This window comes from Taudactylus pleione, unplaced genomic scaffold (genome assembly GCF_031769625.1).
Source record: "Taudactylus pleione unplaced genomic scaffold, aTauple2 ptg000166l, whole genome shotgun sequence".
Classification (NCBI taxonomy): domain Eukaryota; kingdom Metazoa; phylum Chordata; class Amphibia; order Anura; family Myobatrachidae; genus Taudactylus; species Taudactylus pleione.
In genome coordinates this window covers 502,609-526,833 of record NW_028284568.1, presented here as the reverse complement: position 1 = coordinate 526,833, position 24,225 = coordinate 502,609, and the positions used below count along the sequence as shown (strand labels likewise).

The 24,225-nt window shown below is 47.1% G+C and overlaps 1 protein-coding gene across 3 annotated transcripts in view; it reads left to right on the top strand.

The window, feature by feature from the left end:
- PPP2R5C (protein phosphatase 2 regulatory subunit B'gamma) overlaps nucleotides 1-24,225 on the top strand; it is a 165,358-nt gene that overhangs the window by 82,575 nt on the left and 58,558 nt on the right. For 2 of the 3 annotated variants that reach the window (XM_088475208.1, XM_088475210.1), the window contains exon 4: nucleotides 20,180-20,379. In XM_088475208.1, the coding sequence (XP_088331334.1) occupies nucleotides 20,180-20,379 (200 nt within the window). Of the gene's footprint in view, nucleotides 1-871; nucleotides 1,072-20,179; nucleotides 20,380-24,225 lie in introns of those variants that run through there. The other variant, XM_088475209.1, reaches the window with a different exon arrangement.

The following is a 24,225-nucleotide window of genomic DNA, read 5'->3' as shown; positions in this document are numbered from 1 at the left end:
CTGTAGCAGGTATAGATGGGGTACAGGTGTGTGTAGCAGGTACAGATGGGATAGTAGGTATGTGTGGGGTACAGGTGTGTGTAGCAGGTATAGATGGGATAGTAGCTGTGTGTGTGTGGGGTACAGGTGTGTGTGTGTGTGTGTAGCAGGTATAGATGGGATAGTAGGTGTGTGTAGCAGGAATAGATGGGGTACAGGTGTGTGTAGCAGGTATAGATGGGATAGTAGGTGTATGTGTGTGTAGCAGGTATAGATGGGATAGTAGCTGTGTGTGGGGTACAGGTGTGTGTAGCAGGTACTGATGGGATAGGTGTGAGTGGGGTGCAGGTATAGATGGGATGGTAGGTGTGTTTAGGAGGTATAGATGGGATAGTAGGTGTGAGTGGGGGGGTACAGGTATGTGTAGCAGGTATAGAGGGGATAGTGTGTGTGTGTGTTGGTTGGGGGGTACAGGTGTGTGTAGCAGGTATAGATGGGATAGTAGCCGTGTGTGGGGGGTACAGATGTGTGTAGCAGGTATAGATGGGAGAGTAGGTGTGTGTGGGGGGTACAGGTGTGTGTAGTAGGTGTATGTGGGGTACAGGTGTGTGTAGTAGCTGTCTGTGGGGGGTACAGGTGTGTGTAATAGGTATAGATGGGATAGTAGGATGGGGGGGGGTTACAGGTGTGTGTAGCAGGTACAGATAGTAGCTGGTTCCGGGGCTCTGGATATTAGGGGAGGGGGAGTGTCTATGTCAGACCCCATCCTCGGTACAGACGTCACATTCTGTAGCCAGGTGTCAGCCAATCAGAGCACGCAGTTGTCCGGTATTCGCTCCCAGCCAATGGGTGGTCTCCTGGCGGTGACGTCATTCCTGGCCCCTCCCCCAGCTGCAGCCCCGCCCGCCGCCCGTTCCCAGTGCTCTGTGTTGTAGGTAAGATGGCGGCCGGGTCCCTTCCCTGAGACACCGCCGCTCGCTCCTCCGCCGGCTTTTCTCATGTTGATATGTCCTAAGGCTGACAGCAGGATGGTGGTGGATGCAGCGACCTCCAACGGCCCCTTCCAGCCCGCAGCGCTGCTGTATATCCGGGGTGAGTGTGGCCTGTGGGCCCTGTGCTGCTCTGGGGGGACCCTGGCTGTATACACGGATATATAGTGCTGTGCAGGGTAACCTCCTTCTGCTGGTGTGTATATATGTGTGTGTGTGCTGTGCAGGGTAACCTCCTCCTCCTGCTGGTGTGTATATTTGTGTGTGCGCTGTGCAGGGTAACCTCCTCCTCCTCCTGCTGGTGTGTATATATGTGTGTGTGTGCTGTGCAGGGTAACCTCCTCCTGCTGGTGTGTATATATGTGTGTGTGTGCTGTGCAGGGTAACCTCCTCCTCCTGCTGGTGTGTATATATGTGTGTGTGCTGTGCAGGGTAAACTCCTCCTTCTGCTGGTGTGTGTGTGTGCTGTGCAGGGTAACCTGCTGGTGTGTGTGTGTGTGCGCTGTGCAGGGTAACCTGCTGCTGGTGTGTGTGTGTGCTGTGCAGGGTAACCTCCTCCTCCTCCTGCTGGTGTGTATATATGTGTGTGTGTGCTGTGCAGGGTAACCTCCTCCTGCTGGTGTGTATATATGTGTGTGTGTGCTGTGCAGGGTAACCTCCTCCTGCTGGTGTGTATATATGTGTGTGTGTGCTGTGCAGGGTAACCTCCTCCTGCTGGTGTGTATATATGTGTGTGTGTGCTGTGCAGGGTAACCTCCTCCTCCTGCTGGTGTGTATATATGTGTGTGTGTGCTGTGCAGGGTAACCTCCTCCTCCTGCTGGTGTGTATATATGTGTGTGTGTGCTGTGCAGGGTAACCTCCTCCTCCTGCTGGTGTGTATATATGTGTGTGTGCTGTGCAGGGTAACCTCCTCCTGCTGGTGTGTATATATGTGTGTGTGCTGTGCAGGGTAAACTCCTCCTTCTGCTGGTGTGTGTGTGTGCTGTGCAGGGTAACCAGCTGCTGGTGTGTGTGTGTGTGCTGTGTAGGGTAACCTCCTCCTGCTGGTGTGTATATGTGTGTGTGTGCTGTGCAGGGTAACCGCCTGCTACTGGTGTGTAATATATGTGTGTGTTGTGCTGGGTAACCCTCTGCTTTGTGTATATACTAATCATGAGTGGCCTGTGTGCTGTGCAGGGTAACCTATTGCCATAGTGTGTGTGTATATGTATATTTGTGTATACATATGTGTGTGTGTGTGTGTGTGTGTATATATATACATATATATATATATATATATATATATATATATATATATTAGTGAGTGGCCTATCTGCCCTGTATGCCTCTGTGAGGGTACACTCTATGCACAGTTATCGTGTGGGTGTATGCTGTGCTGGGTAACCCTATCTCACCACCCTGCTGGTGTGTACCTTCATGCATGTCTGTGGTGAGTAGTTTCTCTGTCTGCTCCGAGCAGCTGTGGGGTTTGGATATCTACCCATCCATTATGTGCATGTACTGTGCAGGGTAACCCTCTCACCCCACTGCTGGTGTATATTTGCTGGGTACTTATCTGCTTTCCCACCAGCTATCCCTGTGTCAGAGAAGGGTGAACATGGTGATGGATGATTTGTGTCCCTGACTCAGTGAAGGCCCTGCTGGTGCTCATTATTCTGCTACTGATGTGGCTGCAGTAGTGCCCTTCTCGGGGTGCCAAGTCATATGAGACTCTGCTGTTGTGTGTGTGCTGTGCAGGGTAACCCTCTGCTGCAGTAGTGCCCTTCTCGGGGTGCCAGGTCCCAAGAGACTCTGCTGGTGCATAGTGAATGTTTTAGTTTTTTGCATCTTTTCACCTGATAATGTATTTTAGTCGCAATCAGATGTGACAACGGTCAGGAGACTGCTCTGTCGTCATAGGCATCACTTGTATATCTGTATATGTGCGACTGAATCTGTATACCAAGTGCTGCTATGGAGCCGTTGTGCTTTGTATACAAACACAGAGATACAAGTCTACCATATGAAATTAATCCGTGCAGTCTCGTGTCACATCCTATTGCGACTAAAACACTTTTGTGCGAAAAAGACGCTCAGCATCTATTCTCCCTCTCCTCACTGTGCGCTCTCCAGCTCTGGCCTGCGGGTAGGACAGGCAGAGGTGCAGCAGCTAACCGGCAGCGGGCAATTTCCATAAGGCAGTGGTGTCAAACTCGTGGCCATCCAGCTGCAGTGGAACTGCACATCCCAGCATGCACTGCCAGTTTTGCTATTAGAGTATGCTAAAACCGTGACAGGGCACGCTGGGATATGTAGTCCCACAGCAGCTGGATGGCCACGAGCTTGACACCCCTGCCATAAGGGCAGGATGCTGCACCCGCAGAAACAGCCCAGCAGGGATGCTAGGTGTACGAGACACATCTGTATGCTCACTATCACTATGTGCTGATGGTTCTTATCAATCTATGCCAGGGGTAGCCAACCCTGGTCCTCCAGAGCTACCAACAGTGCATGTTTTCCAGGTCTCCTCACAGAATCAACAGTGAATAATTAGCTCCACCTGTGGATCATTTCAAATGTGTTAGTGAGTAATGACTACACCTGTGCACCTGCTGGGTAGTCTGGAAAACATGAACTGTTAGTAGCTCTCGATGACCGAGGTTGGCTACCTCTGATCTATACTGTCTGTAGCTCCTGGTTAGGAAAGTGTGCCCTATGCCCGTACATGAGGGCAGAGCTTTGTTATAGTGACTTGCTTAATGTATTTCCTGAGCTAGAATGTGTTCATTTAGCTGCAAGACATGTGCTAGTTATTGCTTTTTAATCTAGTGCTTCTACATATTACATTTGTTATGATTAAGTTACTTGTAATTGCAATCTCACACTTTCTATATAATGCTAGCTGAAGTACCCGGCATTGCACAGGTTTAAATCTTCAAGTTACTAAGTCAGGCATCACAGAGCAGTTGCCGTCCCTCTGTGATGTTTTAATCCAAATCCATCCAGTAGAAGGCCCAGAACAGGCTCCCCGGGTCAGGGTTCTGCCCAGCGTACACCAACGGGAGGTCTGATCGGGACCCTAAAGCTGCATACACACCTAAAGATTTTCTGTCCTACCATCCAACTAGCTGATTGGTTGGAATGAAAATCTGGTAACTTATGGGCGTAACTGATGATCAGCAATTTGCTCCTAAATGAAAATGGCGTCAGACAAGTTTGTTAAATGTTTGATCTAAACAATTTGTTCAAAGGGCGGAATTCAATTGTTTTCGCGGCCCGCATCTCCCGTCTAAAGTGACAGATCGCCGGCCGCTATGCAATTGTCCAAGATTTTCGTGCTGATCGCGCCCATAGAGGTCAGGTTTAGCCGCGTAAAGCAGCTAAACCGAACCAAAGTGCTGGGCGCGATCGCGAAAAGTGATGTTTGGGCGCCCAAACATGTCACTTTTCGCAAATTTCAGCTCTCATCCCCCAGGGGCTGCGAGCTGAAATGTAGCGCTGGCAGCTCATCGTGCCCGACAGGTGCAAGAATTGAATAGCTCCGTCGGCCGCGATAGGGGCTGGAAAGAATTGAGTTCCGCACAAACAGTATTTGTCCATTTTCCAGCGTTTGGGAGCAAATTGCTGATTGACATTTACTTTCATACCTTACCAGATTTTCATTCCAACCAATCAACTAGTTGGACCGAAAATCTTTAGGCGTGTATCCAGCCTAATTGTGCGCATATACGATGCGATGCACCGTGTAGTGCGACTGCCGATCCGTCAGCAGACGGATCGCGCTGTCACCGCCGGTAATCGTGCAGTCCCTGCTGACCACACGATATACCGGCTCCTCCATCTGAATAGGATCGTACATCACATCAGATGAACATGCGGGAAGATCTGGGGATGCGATATATGATCCCGCGGGAGCGCGCAGAATATCAGGTACAATATCGTGTCCATACACGCCACGATATAGCACCTATATCGTGCTGATCCGACAGCTGCTATATCGTGCCGTGTATGGCCACCTTAACTCTCTAAATCCTGGCCAAGATCCAAATGGAACACCAATCGGTGCAGGGGTGTCTGAATGGCGGTGTAGTCACAATCCCGGCAGCGGCATCCCGAAGGTAAGTAGTGAGGGGACAGGGAGGGTTGGAGCACTAGGGGGAGAGGTAAGGTTCAAGGTGTGGGGAGGGAGGCATAGGGGAAGGGTTAGGTTACCTACCGACAGATGTCGGGCTATTGACCGCCGGGATCCTGAGCGCTGGCATCCCATATCCAACCCCGTCTGAATGCATAACTGGACAAACAAACAGTACAATGAATTTTATATATAAGATATGCAACAGTAATTAAAGGAGTAATGTGCTTTTAAATTGTAAAATGCATAATTGTATTTATTTGTTTTATTACCTATACTTCCCAGCTGTGTACTAGAAATAGCTTGTCCTAGAGAGTTATAGATGCTTGTGGCAGAGACACCTATATACCTCTTACGTATACATGCGGTATGTGATGAGGGATAATGGCTCCTTCTGGTTACTTGGGTTTTTCAGCTTTGTGTCACTTTTATACATGGATCTTTGTGTGATATATAGTTTTTGTATGTGTTGGACCTAGACCTGTGGTTTGCCAAATGGGTTGCCCTCCAGATGGGATGCGGGGAGGGTTAGAGTACTTTCCTTTGGGCTTCTGGCGTCTGTATGAGAACCGTCGGCTGAATCGTCTGTTCCCTCCAGATGACAGCTTATTGCTCTCTGAAATAGTGAGTACATTGGTGATACCTAACTGGTGGCATCTTCATTGCTGTATTGTGAATGGGAATATGTCCTCCTCCCCCCTCAGATTCCCGCTACGCACTGACTGTGGCACTAACCACTGTTATTTAATGTGCGCCGTAGTTATGCCAAACCTAATGTGCAGCATTTAGACCAGGGGTGGGGAACCTTTTTTTCTGCTGAGGGCCATTTTGATATATATAACATTATTTGCAGGCCACGCCCCCTCCATGTGATGTCACATGAGGACAGGGCCACAATCGCCAGTAATTACAGCAATGCCTGGAGCATCCTGAGGATGATCCGGGAGCCTTAAGGGCTGCATGCAGTGTGACCATCTTAAGCGTCCAGACGGCTCTACTATCCTATATGGCACCCTGCTAGCCAGGTGAGGATAGCAGAAAAGAGCTCAGAGGGCCAGACCAACTGATTCCGGGGCCTTTTACGCCCCCCAGACCTGTGGTTCCCAATCCCTGACAAGTATGACAACAGAGATGGGCATTGTCTTTCCTTACTATTTTATATTTTATGAACAGCTTTAATGTTAAAATTAAGTAAAGCCCTTGATGGTAATGTTCATGCAAATCCTCATGAAAAGAATTACCGGCTAGGCGCTGGCTGTAAAGATTTGCAAGATTAAGCAGGTTTTACATTCAGAAATGTACCATATGTTATAACTGTATAAGCAACCATTTGTCAGCTAATCGTATAGACCTATCAGCCTCTACACCAGCATCCAGGCACATCACTGAGACCCTTCCTCAGATCTAATCCTGAGCATGCTGCCTGGTCTATCAGCCTCTATACACCAGCATCCAGGGGCATCACTGAGACCCTTCCTCAGATCTAATCCTGAGCATGCTGCCTGGTCTATCGGCCTCTATACACCAGCATCCAGGGACATCACTGAGACCCTTCCTCAGATCTAATCCTGAGCATGCTGCCTGGTCTATCAGCCTCTATACACCAGCATCCAGGGGCATCACTGAGACCCTTCCTCAGATCTAATCCTGAGCATGCTGCCTGGTCTATCGGCCTCTATACACCAGCATCCAGGGGCATCACTGAGACCCTTCCTCAGATCTAATCCTGAGCATGCTGCCTGGTCTATCAGCCTCTATACACCAGCATCCAGGGGCATCACTGAGACCCTTCCTCAGATCTAATCCTGAGCATGCTGCCTGGTCTATCAGCCTCTATACACCAGCATCCAGGGGCATCACTGAGACCCTTCCTCAGATCTAATCCTGAGGATAATACCTGATTTTACAGGCAATTATAGGTAGGAAACATATTACATAGTCTGGTGTATTTAGGGCTGCACAAAATACAAACTTGCTATGAAACGGGGGAAATTCCCATCAGACTCTCCAACTTTCTACATATCTTTACAAAGGGCTCTCCAGACTCACTAATTCATCATAGCCTTCCAGCTCTCATCCTAACCTGCTGCCCTATCTGTGTCACGCCTGTCTATCTGCCCCTCCCCTTTAGGATGTAAGCTCTCACGAGCAGGGACCTCTACCCTCATGTGCTCCTCCTTCCCTCACTCAGACTATCATCTACTCCAAACTCCCCACAAGGGCACCTTACACCTGGCTGCTGACGCCCTGCTGCTTATGTGCGTGTTATGATCACTAATGCAGCAATGTGTATACACCATGCTGTGTTTTGCACTTACTCGCTCTTTTTGTCTTTGCTCATTTGTTTATGTACTGTGTAAGGCGCTGCGGAACCCTTGTGGCGCTTAAATAAAGGATAATAATTGCTTATTGGGCGCAGAACGGAGCTATTCAATTGTGCCGATAAGGCACTTGTTGTTTCTGCGCGCATCCTTCTAAGGTGGTTGCAGAAATGTGTGATAAGTCTGACATTTAGGTGCCCAAACTGTATTTTTGGCAGCACCTTAAATAACCCCTTGCATTTGGGCACGGCTTGGGCGCCTAAAACACGCCCCAAATTCGGCATACTTGGGGACGTGTCCAATGCTTAGAGGTGCTGGGCTTTCTCCAAGCTCTCTCCGCACAGGCAATAGATCCCGTGCGCATACGTACAGCATTGGAGATCGGTGACTGCAACTCTTTCTGCGGGTGGGGAAAGCACAGGACAGGCTGTGTTAGTGGGGCGCCACTAAAAGGGCAGAGCACATTGTGCCCCTTTAAAATCGGACAGGGTGCGATGCCCTGCTAAAATGGCCTATAGGGAACACACGGGAGGATTGCCCCCACTGTCTGTGGGCACAGGATGGCAGAATAGAAGGTAATGTATTGTGGAACTATCCTATCTATGGTTCATATATCACCACTTTCTCCCTTCACAGAACTGTTACAAGTGTTTACGCTGGCGCAGGCAAGGCGCTTGCCGGGAAACAGGGCACTTTTGTGTGTGCAAAGCCATGGTCAATTGGAAAGAGGGGGAGTCCTTAAGAACCCCCCCCCCCCTTTCATTAATGTATGGGGTTTGCCGAACACTCGAGAACATGCTGGGCAGCCCCAGAGACTCTCAGCTCCGTGAACAGGGCACTCGCGTGTGTCTGACCTCAAAAGGGGGCGTGTCTTCAATACACTCCCCCTTTTCATCATTCTTGGGGGGCATACACAGAGCTTACAGACATGCTGGGCTGCCCCGAGCTCTTATCTCACTGAATAGACTGTGTGCATGCGCACGGCATCTATTCACTGGCGGTGAGGGCAGCACCACAATTTATCCCCCCCATGGGACACTGCGGCCTGAGGCTGGGGACGGCACCCGGCAAGTTGTTTTAGCAGGATGCCGCCATAAGGGCAGGGCACGGTTCCACGCTAAAATAGCCTAGTGGGAACGCTACTCCAGTCTGCAACATTACCAGTGTAGCGCACCCTGGCAAATGTAATACCAGCGTAACACACCCTCGCAAATGTAATACCAGCGTAACACACCCTCGCAAATGTAATACCAGCGTAACACACCCTGGCAAATTAAAACCATACTTTTTTTTTTTTTTTTGATAGAGGCGTCCTGAATGCGAGGCGGCTTTACCCCCAATGACTTTTCCTGCAGTCCTAACCAGACATTCAAGTGCAATTTCCATACACACAATAATACCACAAGTTAAGAGGCTCTCTGCTATAGATCTGTAAACCTTTAAAAAAAATACCTCTACACACAGATGTTGCTGCACTCCTTATTTTCCTTTTAAAAATAAGAACACCGAATTAAATGACCATGTCACATTGCTCAATCTAGATCCCCAAAATGTTGAACTCCAACCCCTCGGCGGTCACGCCAACACTGGTAGTTTAGGAAATAGATTTTAGGGGAAGCAATACATCACCAAATTCTTTTTTTGTTTTGGTGGCATTTAGGATTAAATGATGATTTCTGCTCCATTCTGCCAACCTTACTACCTCATTCCTATAAAATTCCTCAGCGGCTGCAATACTGTCTGCAAATGCTGTGATCTTACCAGATTGTGAAGATGCATTGCTGGCGTCTGGTGTTTTATTGTTGCTGTGACTATCTTCTGAACACTACATTACTGCGTCCATCGCTGGTCACAGCACTCCTATAGGGGGGGCTGGCACAGTTGTGAGCCATTCTGTCATTATTTGGAGGTCCCTCCCTTTATAACACTGTGCTTTTCAGTCTTGAGGACTGGTTTTTTTGTTGTATTTGTGGCTTTTATGTATGTGCAGTGTCGGAAAGACTACGCGCCATAATTTTGTCGTGAAACAAATCACGTGAGCCCATTTGCAGGTGGTCCTAGTGTAATTCACTTATGATTAATGACGTACCTAATGCTGGCTACACATGATCGAACAACAAATTATATCTTTGTAGCGGATGGGTGGGTGTGTGCGCCAGATATGTCTGTGAGCGTTGTTCCCTGCAGCACAGCCGTGCCGTTATATCATGCAGATATTAGAGTTCACTCTAGGTCCGACGCCAGACCTAGAAAGGACGCTGTTGCGCGTGCTCGAGAAGGGGGCGTTACCATGAGGAAAGGGGTCGTGTCTTTAAGACGTGCCCCATTTGCCTCACTCTTGAGGGGCAGCCCGGTATTTACGGACATGCCGGGCTGCCCCCAAGTTCTCCTCTCTGTGAATAGATGCAGTGTGCATGCGCATGGCATCTATTCGCCAGCGGTAATTGCTGAACTGCTATTTTTCCCACCCACGGGACATTGCGGACCACGGGTGGGGGCAACACCCACCATGGTGTTTTAGTGGGACGCTGCCAAAAAGCAGGACACATTCTGCCCTTTTGAAATCTCTCAAGGCGTGGCTCCCCGCTAAAACATTGGTGCATCTCCATGTGTATACGGGTGACCACCCGACCACCCAACACTGACAACACAACTGGGAGAAGCACATTTAAATGCCCATCCAGTTGTGATATCACATTAGGAATATTGAGTGGCCGTTTGGGAAGTGCATAGCTTACAGTATTTGGTCGCTATGAGGATTAGTCGGGCACTTCATCGGGTAATGTGTCTGGTTTCTATAGAGCAGTAAGAGCAGAATTTCCTGACACAGGTAATGTCTAATAGCCCCATGCATTATAGCATATGATGCCAGATTGTGCAGCCGTGTGTCTCTTCTGTAACCATATAATAGCCCCACACATTATAGCATATGATGCCAGATCAAGCAGCCATGTGTCTCTTCTGTAACCATATAATAGCCCCACACATTATAGCATATGATGCCAGATCAAGCAGCCTTGTGTATCTTCTGTAACCATATAATAGCCCCACACATTATAGCATATGATGCCAGATCGTGCAGCCTTGTGTATCTTCTGTAACCATATAATAGCCCCACACATTATAGCATATGATGCCAGATCGTGCAGCCTTGTGTCTCTTCTGTAACCATATAATAACCCCACACATTATAGCATATGATGCCAGATCCTGCAGCCTTGTGTATCTTCTGTAACCATATAATAGCCCCATACATTATAGCATATGATGCCAGATTGTGCAGCAGTGTGTATCTTCTGTAACCATATAATAGCCCCACACATTATAGCATATGATGCCAGATCAAGCAGCCTTGTGTCTCTTCTGTAACCATATAATAGCCCCACACATTATAGCATATGATGCCAGATCCTGCAGCAGTGTGTATCTTCTGTAACCATATAATAGCCCCACACATTATAGCATATGATGCCGGATCGTGCAGCCGTGTGTATCTTCTGTAACCATATAATAGCCCCACACATTATAACGCATGATGCCAGATCATGCAGCCGTGTGTCTCTTCTGTAACCATATAATAGCCCCACACATTATAGCATATGATGCCAGATTATGCAGCCTTGTGTCTCTTCTGTAACCATATAATAGCCCCACACATTATAGCATATGATGCCGGATCGTGCAGCCTTGTGTCTCTTCTGTAACCATATAATAACCCCACACATTATAGCATATGATGCCAGATCCTGCAGCAGTGTGTATCTTCTGTAACCATATAATAGCCCCATACATTATAGCGCATGATGCCAGATCGTGCAGCCTTGTGTATCTTCTGTAACCATATAATAGCCCCATACATTATAGCATATGATGCCGGATCGTGCAGCCTTGTGTCTCTTCTGTAACCATATAATAGCCCCATACATTATAGCATATGATGCCGGATCGTGCAGCCTTGTGTCTCTTCTGTAACCATATACAGGCACTCCTCTTACAGCAGCAAGTAGATATGGACCAAAACAGTACAGTATAGGGTCATCCACATATCCAGGTGCCGCTTTATCATTACAGAAAGGCCAGGACATACCTAAGGTGCCTACACGCTTAGCGATATTTTACATGATTTGCCTGGATCCAACACATCCACTCACGAGCACGATGCGCGTCCCCGCAAGTCGTACATTGCGTCTTCAGATCTGCTGTGCTGTAGGGCAGATCTCAGTCACGATGCACTGGAATAGTTAGGAGGCACGATGCACTGGAATAGGTAGGAGGCACGATGCACTGGAATAGGTAGGAGGCACGATGCACTGGAATAGGTAGGAGGCACGATGCACTGGAATAGGTAGGAGGCCCGATGCACTGGAATAGGTAGGAGGCACGATAGAACGTTTGTCACATTGGACAGTTTTTACACCAAATCGTACCTACGACTGCCGGGGAGATGCTGGGGAGAGTTCAAGGGGAAATCTGACACAACATCGCATCGTGAGCACATCGCCTAGTGTATAGGCACCTTTAATGGTATTTAATATACCGTATACTCTCCCCGGAGTTTTCATAAAAGTTTAATTTGCACGGATTGGCTGGAAGTCCCCTTCAGACGGCAACACATACAGAAACTTTCTGATGTATGCAAAAGGTTTATACTGACCTTACTACCTTCTATCAATTAATAAATATGAAATAGGTTTTGATTCACTTTTTTGTATGAGACAAGTTATATTCTACTGTGAGTAATGTTTCCTTTCTTTCTGGGGCTGCTATGCCGCTCTCCTTTATATGCTTCTCTGAGGGAATTCAATTCAGCAAGAATTTGCTACTTAAATAAGGGACACATTGCACCTAGTATTCATGAAGCGCACCCCTGCTCCTCTCCTTTGTAAGTAGCCTTTCCCGGGCACTGAGGCAGACTTCTATAATGTGTGACCTGGGGGGAAATCACCCTGATCCCCCAAATAACATAGCAGAACAGTATTAGAAGGAAATATTGGAAGTTCTTAAAAGGTGGCAAATGGTTGATTTTTAAAAAAAAAAAAAAAATGTTTGCAATGGTGGAAATATGGTATAGAGCTAGTGTTTCTCAGCAAATGGAACTCTGAATACAGTTTTATGTACCCCAAAATACTGTACAATTTCATTTTTCAGTGCTTTAAGGCAAGTTTGCACAATGCAATAATCTGTAACAATGTAGTTAAAAAGGACAAGCTGTTATACTGACAGACTGGTATCAGTAATCCCCCCCAATGTATCACTTCTGAGGTATATCTTTCCAGATGGTATATGGAAATGGATAACGACTTCCCGCTAATATGGGATCTCGCCTAATAGGAAATGTTTGAAATGTCCAATGCAATATATAGACTGATGCTGTGAGTGCAGCTGATGTAGATGCTGCCGCAGTATAAAAGTAATGAGGGTGCCGTGGAATAATACCCGTCTGGTCCTGTGGTCGGCTTTTTGTTACACAGTCTCCGTTTGAGGCTCCCGGGTTAAGTCGGCTGAGACCCTGCGTCTGTGTCAGTGCCTGATTGGCCAGCAACCGCTGTTACTTTGTATCCTTATAGTTGTGATGTGAGCAGCTCCAGGGATATGGGAGCATTAGTGTATCGACTCATTAGACATTTTTCAGCTCTCATAGACTATTTTGCGCACCTGTCTCTAATTTCTTCCAAGTTTGCACAATGCTGGAAAAAACTTCTCATGTCTGCAAGTTCAAAAGCACTTTCCCATAAATGCAGCCACCCCAACATACTTGTCCTATATCATTTACCCCATTTATGAGCAATTCACCTAACTGTCATCAGTATTGGTGTTATTGTGCTATTGAAATGCCTCCAAGTGCCTGATTATGCATGGTCTGCTCTTTCCATCTTACATAGTGGCGTTTCAAACCTGCTAACAGACGCCACGTGATTAATTCACATTTAACATATCAATTATACTAAAGAGAACCAGCAAATAAAAAATCCCTAATTTGGATGTAAAACCCATCGGACCTGGCCCCAGTGGCTTGTAAAATCTATTTGCCTACTACCCACAGACCCCATTTTATGCAGTTGGCACCCAGCCTGTATGTATTTGCACCATGTGGATGAAACACCGATATAAGGATATAGCGCACTGGTCAGATTAGAACCAAGGCCCTGTCTCTGCATTACGGCAGCACTACCTAATTGTCAGCGGTTTGTTCCATTTACACCGTATCGCTTAGTCACGTGCCTTCCTTTTTCTTTATTAGATTACAAATTACTTCTGTCATTACTTGTGTAATTAGGACCCATTGAAGCCTGTATTGGGGGACACGTGCCATGACGCACTGGCACAGATGTGCTACACTATTGTTTTGGCCCCACCCAATTACTTGTATGAAGTTTTGCATGAGAACCTGAATGGCTGAAATTGTATTAGCTGTAAGTTACTTCCCTGTGTGATTGTGCAGCAGTGTATAAGTGCTACATATGACGCACAGTAGTAGATTGTTCTCAGGCACTTTACATGTGGACAGTGTTATGTTCTAGGCCCTACTGCTTACATTCACATGCAAAACTGGATTGTGTTTTGGCCTCATTTGCACCCACACTGGCTAAATAATGGCAGCGATGTTGCAGATTATAAGGTGTTAGTCACCCTCTCGGTGGGTGGGTGGGTGGGTGGGGAGCTTGTCATAGGCTGCCATACCTTCACCTTCAGTTTGTAATGCCAGAGAGGAACCCAGGGGAGGATTTGTCCTTGCCCAGCCCTGCCATCCTGGGGGAAAGTATAGGTTCATGGTCTTATTTCTCTGCTTTATTCCTGGCAGGTCACATACATATATCATATTTGGAGGTCTATAGAATAAAAATGGGTGGGGCTTGGCTGTACATCGTAACTTTAAACATCATAGGTGCTACCATGCTGAGACTTGTAGTACCATGCAAGATAATAAAATGCAGATATCACTGATGTCACGTCCAAAATGCAGTTGATTGGCCTCGTACAGCGGCTAGTCCTATCTAAAGATACCCAAAACCTGGGCACGCAGAAAGGTTAAGGTGCCCAAAAGCCCTACTTTGGTGGATTACTGCTCGCACCTCAGGAGGTGCCATAGAACGTCCCCATAAAGTACAAGTGAGGTTTCTGGGACGCTCGGCCAAAAATGCTTGCGCATCCACCAGGTCTAGGTAATCCCCATCAGATGGGCACCTAACATCCTTCATATAAATACATTGGGGGCAATTCAATTTCTTTAGCCACTTTAATGGGCGCCCAAATAGCGATTCAGTTTTTTGTCGCCCATTAATTATTGCGCATGTCACACCCAGTTGGACTAGGTTTAGTCGCGTAAAACGGCTAAACCCGTCTAAAGTCCTGGTTAGGGCGTCCAAACCACAGACTTATCGCACATTTCTGCTCGCCACCTCAGGAGGCTGCGAGCAGATCTAGCGGCTATCACGCCCGAATGGAGCAACAATTGAATTGCTTAGTCAGGCGCCCATCACAGACAGCTGCCAGCGCTAACAATTGAATTCCCCCCCCCCCCAGTATATCAATTTATCAAGGACTTGCAATAATAGTGCCCATTCTAATATGTAGATGGCAACATTATTGACCCACCTGATGGGGCTCACCTTGACGTGGTAGATGGGCATTCATGGTCTATAGAGTGTAAGCTTGCGAGCAGGGTCCTATGTCTGTTTTTACCCAGTCTTGTTTTGTTCCCAATATGCTGGCGTTGTATATAACTGTTAATAAGTAGTGCTGCCATTTTGGAGCGGTATATCTGACTGGCAGTGACGACATATAATGCAGCAAGTTCTGTCTGTACAGAGGAAAATATAAGAAGTGAATAGCGCTGAGCAATTATCCCACCCCGGTCCACATTTGTCTCTGACACACAGATATTTAGTTCCATGTTCAGGCATGACTCTGTTGGAGTCTATGGAACTGTAAGTACATACCTAACACATTATTGATGTCCAGCTGCCTGTCTTCTGTAGGGCGGCTGTCAGTGTCTTCATTTGTGCAAGTAAATTCTTGTTCCATGGATATATTCCAGTCACATAAAGAATATGCAGTCTGGGCTTGTAATATATGTACAATTCAATGCTAAATGCAGACCTACAGATGTGATATACCCCACCCATTCCTTATGTTCAGATAATACAAATCATTCAGAATGTTAGCTTTCTTTTTTTTTCCTGCCTAATTTAAGAGTTCTATTGGATGTAATTGCAATTAATAGGAGTCTAGGTATGTGTGATGATGAGTAGTATGTACCCTGCAGAGCAGTCTTTATCACAAGGAGTATATCTGCAACGTAAACTAAAACCCCAGCGATGTCGGTATTCCTAGTGAACGGCTCCCAAAATGGCAGCCTACGCTGTGTGAGTTGACAAGTGTGCTATAAATGAATCGTATTGAGCAGCTCATGGCTACACCTTACCTCTCGCCAGGTCTGTTCTCTCAGTAATCTTGTCAGAGTTGTGTTTCCATGTATTAAAATGCTACTTTGTTTTCATGTACTGTAGGTGTCACTGCTGATCCTGTCCTTTATTTTATTCTTACTATATATTTTTATACACTGTAATTGCAGCGTTCCCATGTAAACACATGCTGGAGGAAGCCACTTTACAGCCCATCAATTTACTAACTTTTGTGCCTCAATGATGTCCCTGGTTTCTAGTGAATTGATAGATTTGGTGTTTTAGAAGCGGGGAATGTCTCCGGCATTGAGCCGGTGATGTCCGTTACATTATAGACAGCGCTACGTATTGTGTAATAGTTACAGCAAGGTGATGGCGCTCCTTTTCCTGCCGTCATAGTTTTCCTCCCGAGCACCGTGCTGTTGAGCTGCTGTCACTCGGCACCTTTCCTGTTACAGAGCTCTCGCCCATCAATGGTTTCCCAGCAACTATGACGAGGGCTGCGTATCGCTCGTTATTCCCTGTCACGAGCCCTGGTGGTGTCTGTTTCACACGGCACAGGGCAGTATCTGTACACAGGCAAACGGGAAGCTGTGCTGCAAAGCGTTCCCTAGATATTGCTGGCCTGAGTTCAGCAGCTGTCACTACACTAGGAGATACAGGCTCCCTGCAGTGAGCTCTGTATACTGATTCACTTTGGTGATTTGCAGGGAGAAGACGCCCTCAACTCAGCAGTAAGGGGAAGGCTGTGACATTAAAGGAAAGGCAACCAGAATAGTTCACCCTTACATCAATCAAACCATTTTATCCAGATTTTTCAGCACATTATTTAAATGAAGCATTCCTTTTTATGCAGAACTGTCTCACAATGGGGGGAATTCAATTGATCGCAATGCTGAATAGCTCTGGGAAGGAGTACCCAAAGCTATTCAAATGACCACAATATTAAGCCGACTAAAGAGGACTTCGGGTTGCACCCTCCTCAGGTGAGAGCAGAAATCTGACTCTAGCGCCGTCCACGTTTATGTTTTACAGCTTAGCGTGGCGCTAACAGCGTCTCGGCCGGCACTTAAGTTGCAAAATGCCAGAAAGCGTGACTAAGCACCCTGCTTTAGTCTCTAACCAGCATTCTCCAACTTAGGTGCTTTTAGTCAAACTTAACCACCCCACCCCTCCTGAGCATGGGAAAAGGCCAGGACACAATGCAGAACCTGTGGAACACCTCTGGCCATGCATATTTACATCTAACATATAACACCATAAGACCAATACTGATTTGTCATCCTTCAGGTACATTTCTCTAAAAAGCTAAAAAAATGGGATAAATGATGTGTGGACAGGCACGTGGAGGGGTGGAAATTACGTGTGATGGGGCGGAAATGACGCGGGACAGGCACGTGGGGGGGCGGAAATGACGCGGGACAGGCACGTGGGGGGCGGAAATGACGCGGGACAGGCATGTGGGGGGGCGGAAATGACGCGGGACAGGCACGTGGAGGGGCGGAAATGACGTGTGGACAGGCACGTGGAGGGGCGGAAATGACGTGTGGACAGGCACGTGGAGGGGCGGAAATGACGTGTGGACAGGCACGTGGAGGGGCGGAAATGACGTGTGGACAGGCACGTGGAGGGGCGGAAATGACGTGTGGAGGGGCGGAAATGACGTGTGGACAGGCACGTGGGGGGGGCGGAAATGACGTGTGGACAGGCACGTGGGGGGCGGAAATGACGTGTGGACAGGCACGTGGGGGGCGGAAATGACGTGTGGACAGGCACGTGGGGGGGCGGAAATGACGTGTGGACAGGCACGTGGGGGGGCGGAAATGACGTGTGGACAGGCACGTGGGGGGGCGGAAATGACGTGTGGACAGGCACGTGGGGGGGCGGAAATGACGTGTGGACAGGCACGTGGGGGGGCAGAAATGACGTGTGGACAGGCACGTGGGGGGGCGGAAATGACGTGTGGACAGGCACGTGGGGGGGGGCGGAAATGACGTGTGGACAGGCACGTGGGGGCGGAAATGACGCGGGACAGGCACGTGGGGGGGGCGGAAATGACGCGGGACAGGCACGTGGGGGGGGCGGAAATGACGCGGGACAGGCACGTGGGGAAAGTGGAAATGACGCGGGACAGGCACGTGGGGAAGGTGGAAATGACGTGGGACAGGCACATGGGTGTGGTTGGATTTATAGGAAAGTGCTTTTGAACTTCCAGGTATGTGTTAAAAGGTTTTATCCAAAATCTTGCAAATGAGGCAAAACATCTTTCACAGATAAAATGTCGTTTGTCCGTGAAAGATGTTGTTTTGGCCTCATTTTGAGATCCGAACTTGGCGGGAAGATCTGAGCCCCTAAATCTACTTAAAACACTGAAAAAGGATGTTGCATACCGTTTTTTGTACCCCAAAACTACTGTAAAAATCTAAATTGCTGAGAAACACTTGCTATATACCATTTTTCCATCATAACTAAAAATTGTACAAATCAACCATTTGCCACCTTCCAAGAACATCCAACATTTTCCTTAAGGCCACTAACTCCTAATACTGATCTGCTATGTTGTGTGACACTTTTGGGGTGTACAGGGTGATTTCACCACTTTTTCATCATTAAGCAGGAGTGCGCTTCATGAAAACTAGTTGTGACGTGTGTGATTAAGTCCCGATTTTCCACTCCCAAACTCCTGCTGAATAAAGTTTTGCAGCGAGTTTCATAGATGTTGCCTTATTTTTAAAGCAATTGGATATTCGGTCCACGGTCACATCTGTACAGTGATATAGGAGGTTTTTGAACGCTTAATTTATGAAGTTCTGTAAATTCTTAACTTTAATAGGATCAGATCTCCATCTAGTTGATAAAATCACAATTAAATACCAGAATAGGATATACTTTCATTCATTTACAGATCAGAGTGGTCCGAAATTACATTTCTTAGTACGTAAAGTTTTTTATGAACCTCTGGGGTTAATTAGTCAGAAGTGTTCATAAAAGGGATGACAGTCTGTTAAATAGGGCAAAGGCCACTGAAACCAATACCAAACATGAACCAGAAACTTCTCTACCACGGACTGGCCTTACGACAAAGTGGCACTCACGGAGCCGGGACCCACTAAGAGCCGTATTTAATATGAGCCGAGCTGCGATACTTTTCCGCCTCCCGGACTTTTTGCCTACTTCGCCTGTTTTGCAGGCGGAAAGGTATCGCCCGTGTATCCAGTTTGAAAGTACACAAAAACGAGACCCGGCGAAACTTAAGCGGAAAGTACTGTCAGATTTGAGGAAATCAGGCTGTAACCCCCCCAAAAGATGCTCTGACATGGGAGTTGGCTATGGTACCCCCCGATTTGGCTTGCTGAAGGTATTTGGTGTTTTTACACGGGCTCAATAGCTGCTAAATAACGTTTTTCTATAAGTGATGCAGAATCGTATTCTGGAGGGTTTTTTTTGCAGAACTTATCCCAGCAAATTTGGGGTACTTGAAAATGGGGGTCAGCATATTTAAAAGTTGGTTAAGTTTAAAAAATCTTGAAAAATCCACCTGCCGCAAGCACCTGCAATGCAAAAAAAACCCTTGGGGCATACTTGGGGATCCCCCCTGGTGTCTACTTCGCTAGTTTTTAACTTTGTCCCATTTTTTTTTTTTTCGCGCCCGAATTCAAAGTGATTTTTTTGGGGGTGTTAAGTTTTTTTAAATAAATTTGATAGTTTACCTTTGGGGGACTGTCTGAAGGCTGCACAGGGGTCACCGCAACGTTGCACCCCAAAACCCCAATTCTTCGCGTTTTTCAGCCTGTTATTCATAGGCGAAACTTTTCCGCCTATTGCATTGCGTTCCGCCTAGGCGGAAAGTCTTCCATATTGAATACGGCAATACTTTTCTGCCTGGCGAAATGATGTCATCGGCCAAACTATTTCGCCGATTCTGGCTTTTCGCTCAAAATTGAATACGGGCCTAAGTGCGGGATGAGGGTGGGTGGTCAGAAGAGCTGAGTAAGATGAGGTGGGCTTACATGAAGTAGTGAGGGCTCGTTAGGGATGAGCAGGCAAAAAGGGAGTGAGTTCCAGACTAGAGGCAGCAGAGGGGAAACCTTGGATGGGCAGAGAGAGGACGTGGTCCGTAGTGGAGAGGGTGGACATAAATGAAATTGGACATGTAGGAGGCAGTGGAGCAATTGATGGCTTCATATATGTGTGAATATATTGTATGGTGTGCGTATATTGTATGGTGTATGTAAATCATGACATGATCATCTATTGCTGAATATTACATACGCAGGAATTAATGTGTATGGCCGCCTTTTCCCCGGCAGTTGCTCTGAATGCAGGAAGCGATGTATCCGGTGGATAACTTGTTCCTTTCTACTGATCCTCAGATGTTCCTCCAGCCGAGCAAGAAAAGTTATTTGTCCAGAAGCTGCGTCAGTGCTGTGTCCTGTTTGACTTTGTTTCGGACCCATTAAGTGATCTGAAATGGAAGGAGGTGAAACGGGCAGCCCTGAGTGAGATGGTAGAATATATAACACACAACCGCAATGTCATCACGGAACCCATCTACCCGGAGGTCGTTCACATGGTGAGTCTTTGCCTTACAGCATAAATGTCTTGGGCGGATGGTTTCCCTCCAGTGTTGGAAGGGCCAGCTACTGACCATGGAGATTACCGCAGAGCAATCCAGGGCTACTGGAATGGTAACCCCATGCATGCAGAGTGGGTATGCGGTACGGGATTTGCACCATTACAGTGCCATCCTGTAAGTGCCAAGCCTAGATGTAGCTGCCCTCTAATTTCTACTTCAGTCTCAGTGAGCCAGGGAGACACCTAGGTCCCAGGTTACTAGTAATCAGCTGCTCCCATAGTGCAGGCCAACCTGTGGCTCTTTAGCTGTTGTGAAACTACAGGTCCTAGCATGCTTTAGCAGCTGATCGGTGGGAGGGTATGCTGGGACATGTAGTTTCACAATTGCTTATAGAGCCACAGGCCAGGCCTGCTCTAATGGAAGTGGGTTGCTGCTTATTGCTGGGTGGGGGAAATTCAATTGTGTTTTGGGCAGTGATACTGGGCATCCGACTGAGCAATTCAATTGTTTTGGGCGCCCATTATTGTGCTTGTTGCACCCAAAAGACTGGGTTCAGCTGCGTAAAACCTCTAAACCCATCTAAAGACCGTGGTTAGGGCGCACAAAAGGCAGACTCTTTTGCACATTTCTGCTCGCCATCTCAGGAGGGTGCAAGCAATAAATGTCGGCATCGGTGGCTCTCGCATAGTTAAAGCGTCCAAAAAAACATAAAATTCCCAACAATTTTGTCAAATTCTGTTTCAAGTATATCAGGAGTCCTGGAGGAAAATATCTGTTTGTTGTATAGAGTGACAACCGTTGTTCTCTCTGTAACAATGGGGGGGAATTCAATTCAACACGATGTTGACTAGCTGCGGAAGGGAGCTCCCGGAGCTATTCATTACATTGCGATGTGTGGTCGGAGAATGCCGGTTATCGCGCCTTAACAAGGGTGTTAAGGCTTGTTAACCAGCATTCTCTGACAAAAGTGCCGGGCGCGCGACTGTTGGCGCTAACAGCCATGCGCCCGGCACTTTGGTCGGATTTATCTTCGCATGCCCAGGGGGGTGCGAGAGGAAATCCTTAGCGCTCCCAAACAGCGCGGTGAATTGAATAGCTCCGGGAGCTCCCACCTGCGGCTATTCAACATCGTGTTGAATTGAATTCCCCCCAATGTTAGCAAAATTAAATATCAGGAGGCATTTGGTACTTTCCATGGACCAATAAGCGGGTCAATGACACCTGTCCGTATAGTCTGTATTGTTACTACTTGGACGATAGAGAGCATCGATCTCAGGAGCGTTTTTATGCGCCGTTGGCATTGCATCCCCTCTTACCCGGTGCCTGCCAAACAGTAAGTGAGATGCCGTATGGGAGGGTGCACGATGTGCTGCTGCTTACCTGCTGTAATGGGGCTTGGTCTGCGTGCTCGTACCCCTCCCCTCCAGCTGCATCATCATAAGACTGTACTATGGAAGCATATTCTCACTATTGGTTGTACTATGTCGGAGTGCATTCTGTATAATGCAGTTGTGCACAGGGAGAACATGCAAACTCCACACAGTTAGGTCTGTGGTGGGAAACAAACCCAAGACCTCAGTGCTGTGAGACAGTAAAGCTAATCAGTACATCAACCGTTCAGCCCATAAAAAGAATATAATTTCTCATTTATAAGGTGCCACCAATAGGGGTATTCAATATGGAGCGAAAACTTAGTTTTTGCGATGTTTTCGCACTGATGATGTAATTTTCAGAGGTTTTGGTTTTACACCGTATTCAATTTCAAAGACTTTTCGCAGGTTCGAAAAGTCTTTGAAAAAAAAAAAACGGGGATAACTTTTCACCACTGAATAGGTGGCGAAAAAAAGTGCAGAATTGGAGTTTAGGAGTGCAGGCTTAAAAAAAAAATAGCCCCTGCACCCCTGGGAATGACATTTTAAAAATAACTGTCAAAAAAAGTTTTTAAAAAAAAATAGGGACACCCCAAAAAATTAATTTAAAAATTGGGGTGAAAAAAAAAAATGGGGAAAAAAGTGTTTAAAAATAGGGAAATAGGTTCAGGGCTATTCTGCAAGTATGCGGCAGGTGTATTCTAGAATAGGCTATTAGCGGCAGGTGTATTCTAGAATAGGCTATTAGCGGCAGGTGTATTCTAGAATAGGCTATTAGCGGCAGGTGTAGTCTAGAATATAGGCTATTAGCGGCAGGTGTATTCTAGAATAGGCTTTTAGCGGCAGGTGTATTCTAGAATAGGTTATTAGCGGCAGGTGTATTCTAGAATAGGCTTTTAGCGGCAGGTGTATTCTAGAATAGGCTATTAGCGGCAGGTGTATTCTAGAATAGGCTATTAGCGGCAGGTGTATTCTAGAATAGGCTATTAGCGGCAGGTGTATTCTAGAATAGGCTATTAGCGGCAGGTGTATTCTAGAATAGGTTATTAGCGGCAGGTGTTTTCTAGAATAGATTATTAGCGGCAGGTGCATAGTTGCAGAATTTTTTAAAACTTACTTTAGGGACATAGAAATATGCTAGTACCAGCACGGACTTTTCGCTCCCATATTGAATACCCCTCCAAGTGTCTATAATACAGTACTGGGAAACTACAATGATATACGCACACAATACAATATAAGATTAAGGGGAGATGGGCCTGCCACACCATAGTACCTAGCCTGCCACTCCCCAGTGCCCTAATACCGAACATGCCACACTCCAGTGCCCCAATACCTAGCCTGCTACTCCCCAGTACCTAGCATGCCACTCCCCAATGCCCTAATACCGAACATACCACACCCCAGTGCCCCAGTACCTAGCCTGTCACACCATAGAACCTAGCCTGCAACTCCCCAGTGCCCTAATACCAAACATGCCACACTTCAGTGCCCCGATACCTAGCCTGCTACTCCCCAGTACCTAGCATGCCACTCCCCAGTGCCCTAATACCAAGCATGCCAAAGCCCAGTGCCTCCAATGCATAGCTTGCCACACTCCAGTGTCTGCAATGCAAGTAAGCCCCACCGTAGTGCTTGAAATACATAGTATGTGTAACGTAGTACTCCAAAACTAATGGGTGCTCAAAACAATTGAATTGCTACATCGGGCGCAATCGAATTCCTTCTCTTACCACGTGAACATTGTGTGTTAAATTACATTTATTATTTACTCCTGATTGGGTTTTTATGCAGACATATATTTCTGTTGTGTTGGTTAGAAGAATAGAATATTGTACTATATATGGAGAGGTTGAGGTATGAATTGGAATGTGGGATTATGCAATTGCAGGTTACAGGTCACAGCTAGGGCCATCCTCAGCATAAATCCTACATGAGAGGGCCTAGAGGCCTGGCAGTCACTGCTGGTGTCGTCATATCACAGCTCCCTCCCAGGCCACTGTAGGTAGTGTAACAGTCAGTTCAGATTATTTTACACTGGGAATAAATAGCATCCTTATTTTGGCTATTTTACACAACATTATTTTATCCATGGTCAAAGTTGTATACAAAATATCTGCCCTTTGGTGAAGAAGTGTTGGCAAATGTTACACAAGTAACTGAAGCCCAAGCGCTCGTCCTGCCGCCCCCACTAATGGGGTGGAGGGTCTGCGGTGTGAATGTGAAGGAGCAGTGCTGTGTACAGTTCAGGATATCCTGCTTATAAGCACCCGGTGCATGCAGGGGATCCCCTAACACATGGGCACTTAGTGTGCAGGATTTCCTGCTATTTCCTGAGAGCCCATGTGTTAGGGGATCTCCTGCATGCACCGGGTGCTTATAGCAGGAAATCCTGCACACTAAGAGCCCATGTGTTAGGGGATCCCCTGCATGCACCGGGTGCTTATAGCAGGAAATCCTGCACACTAAGAGC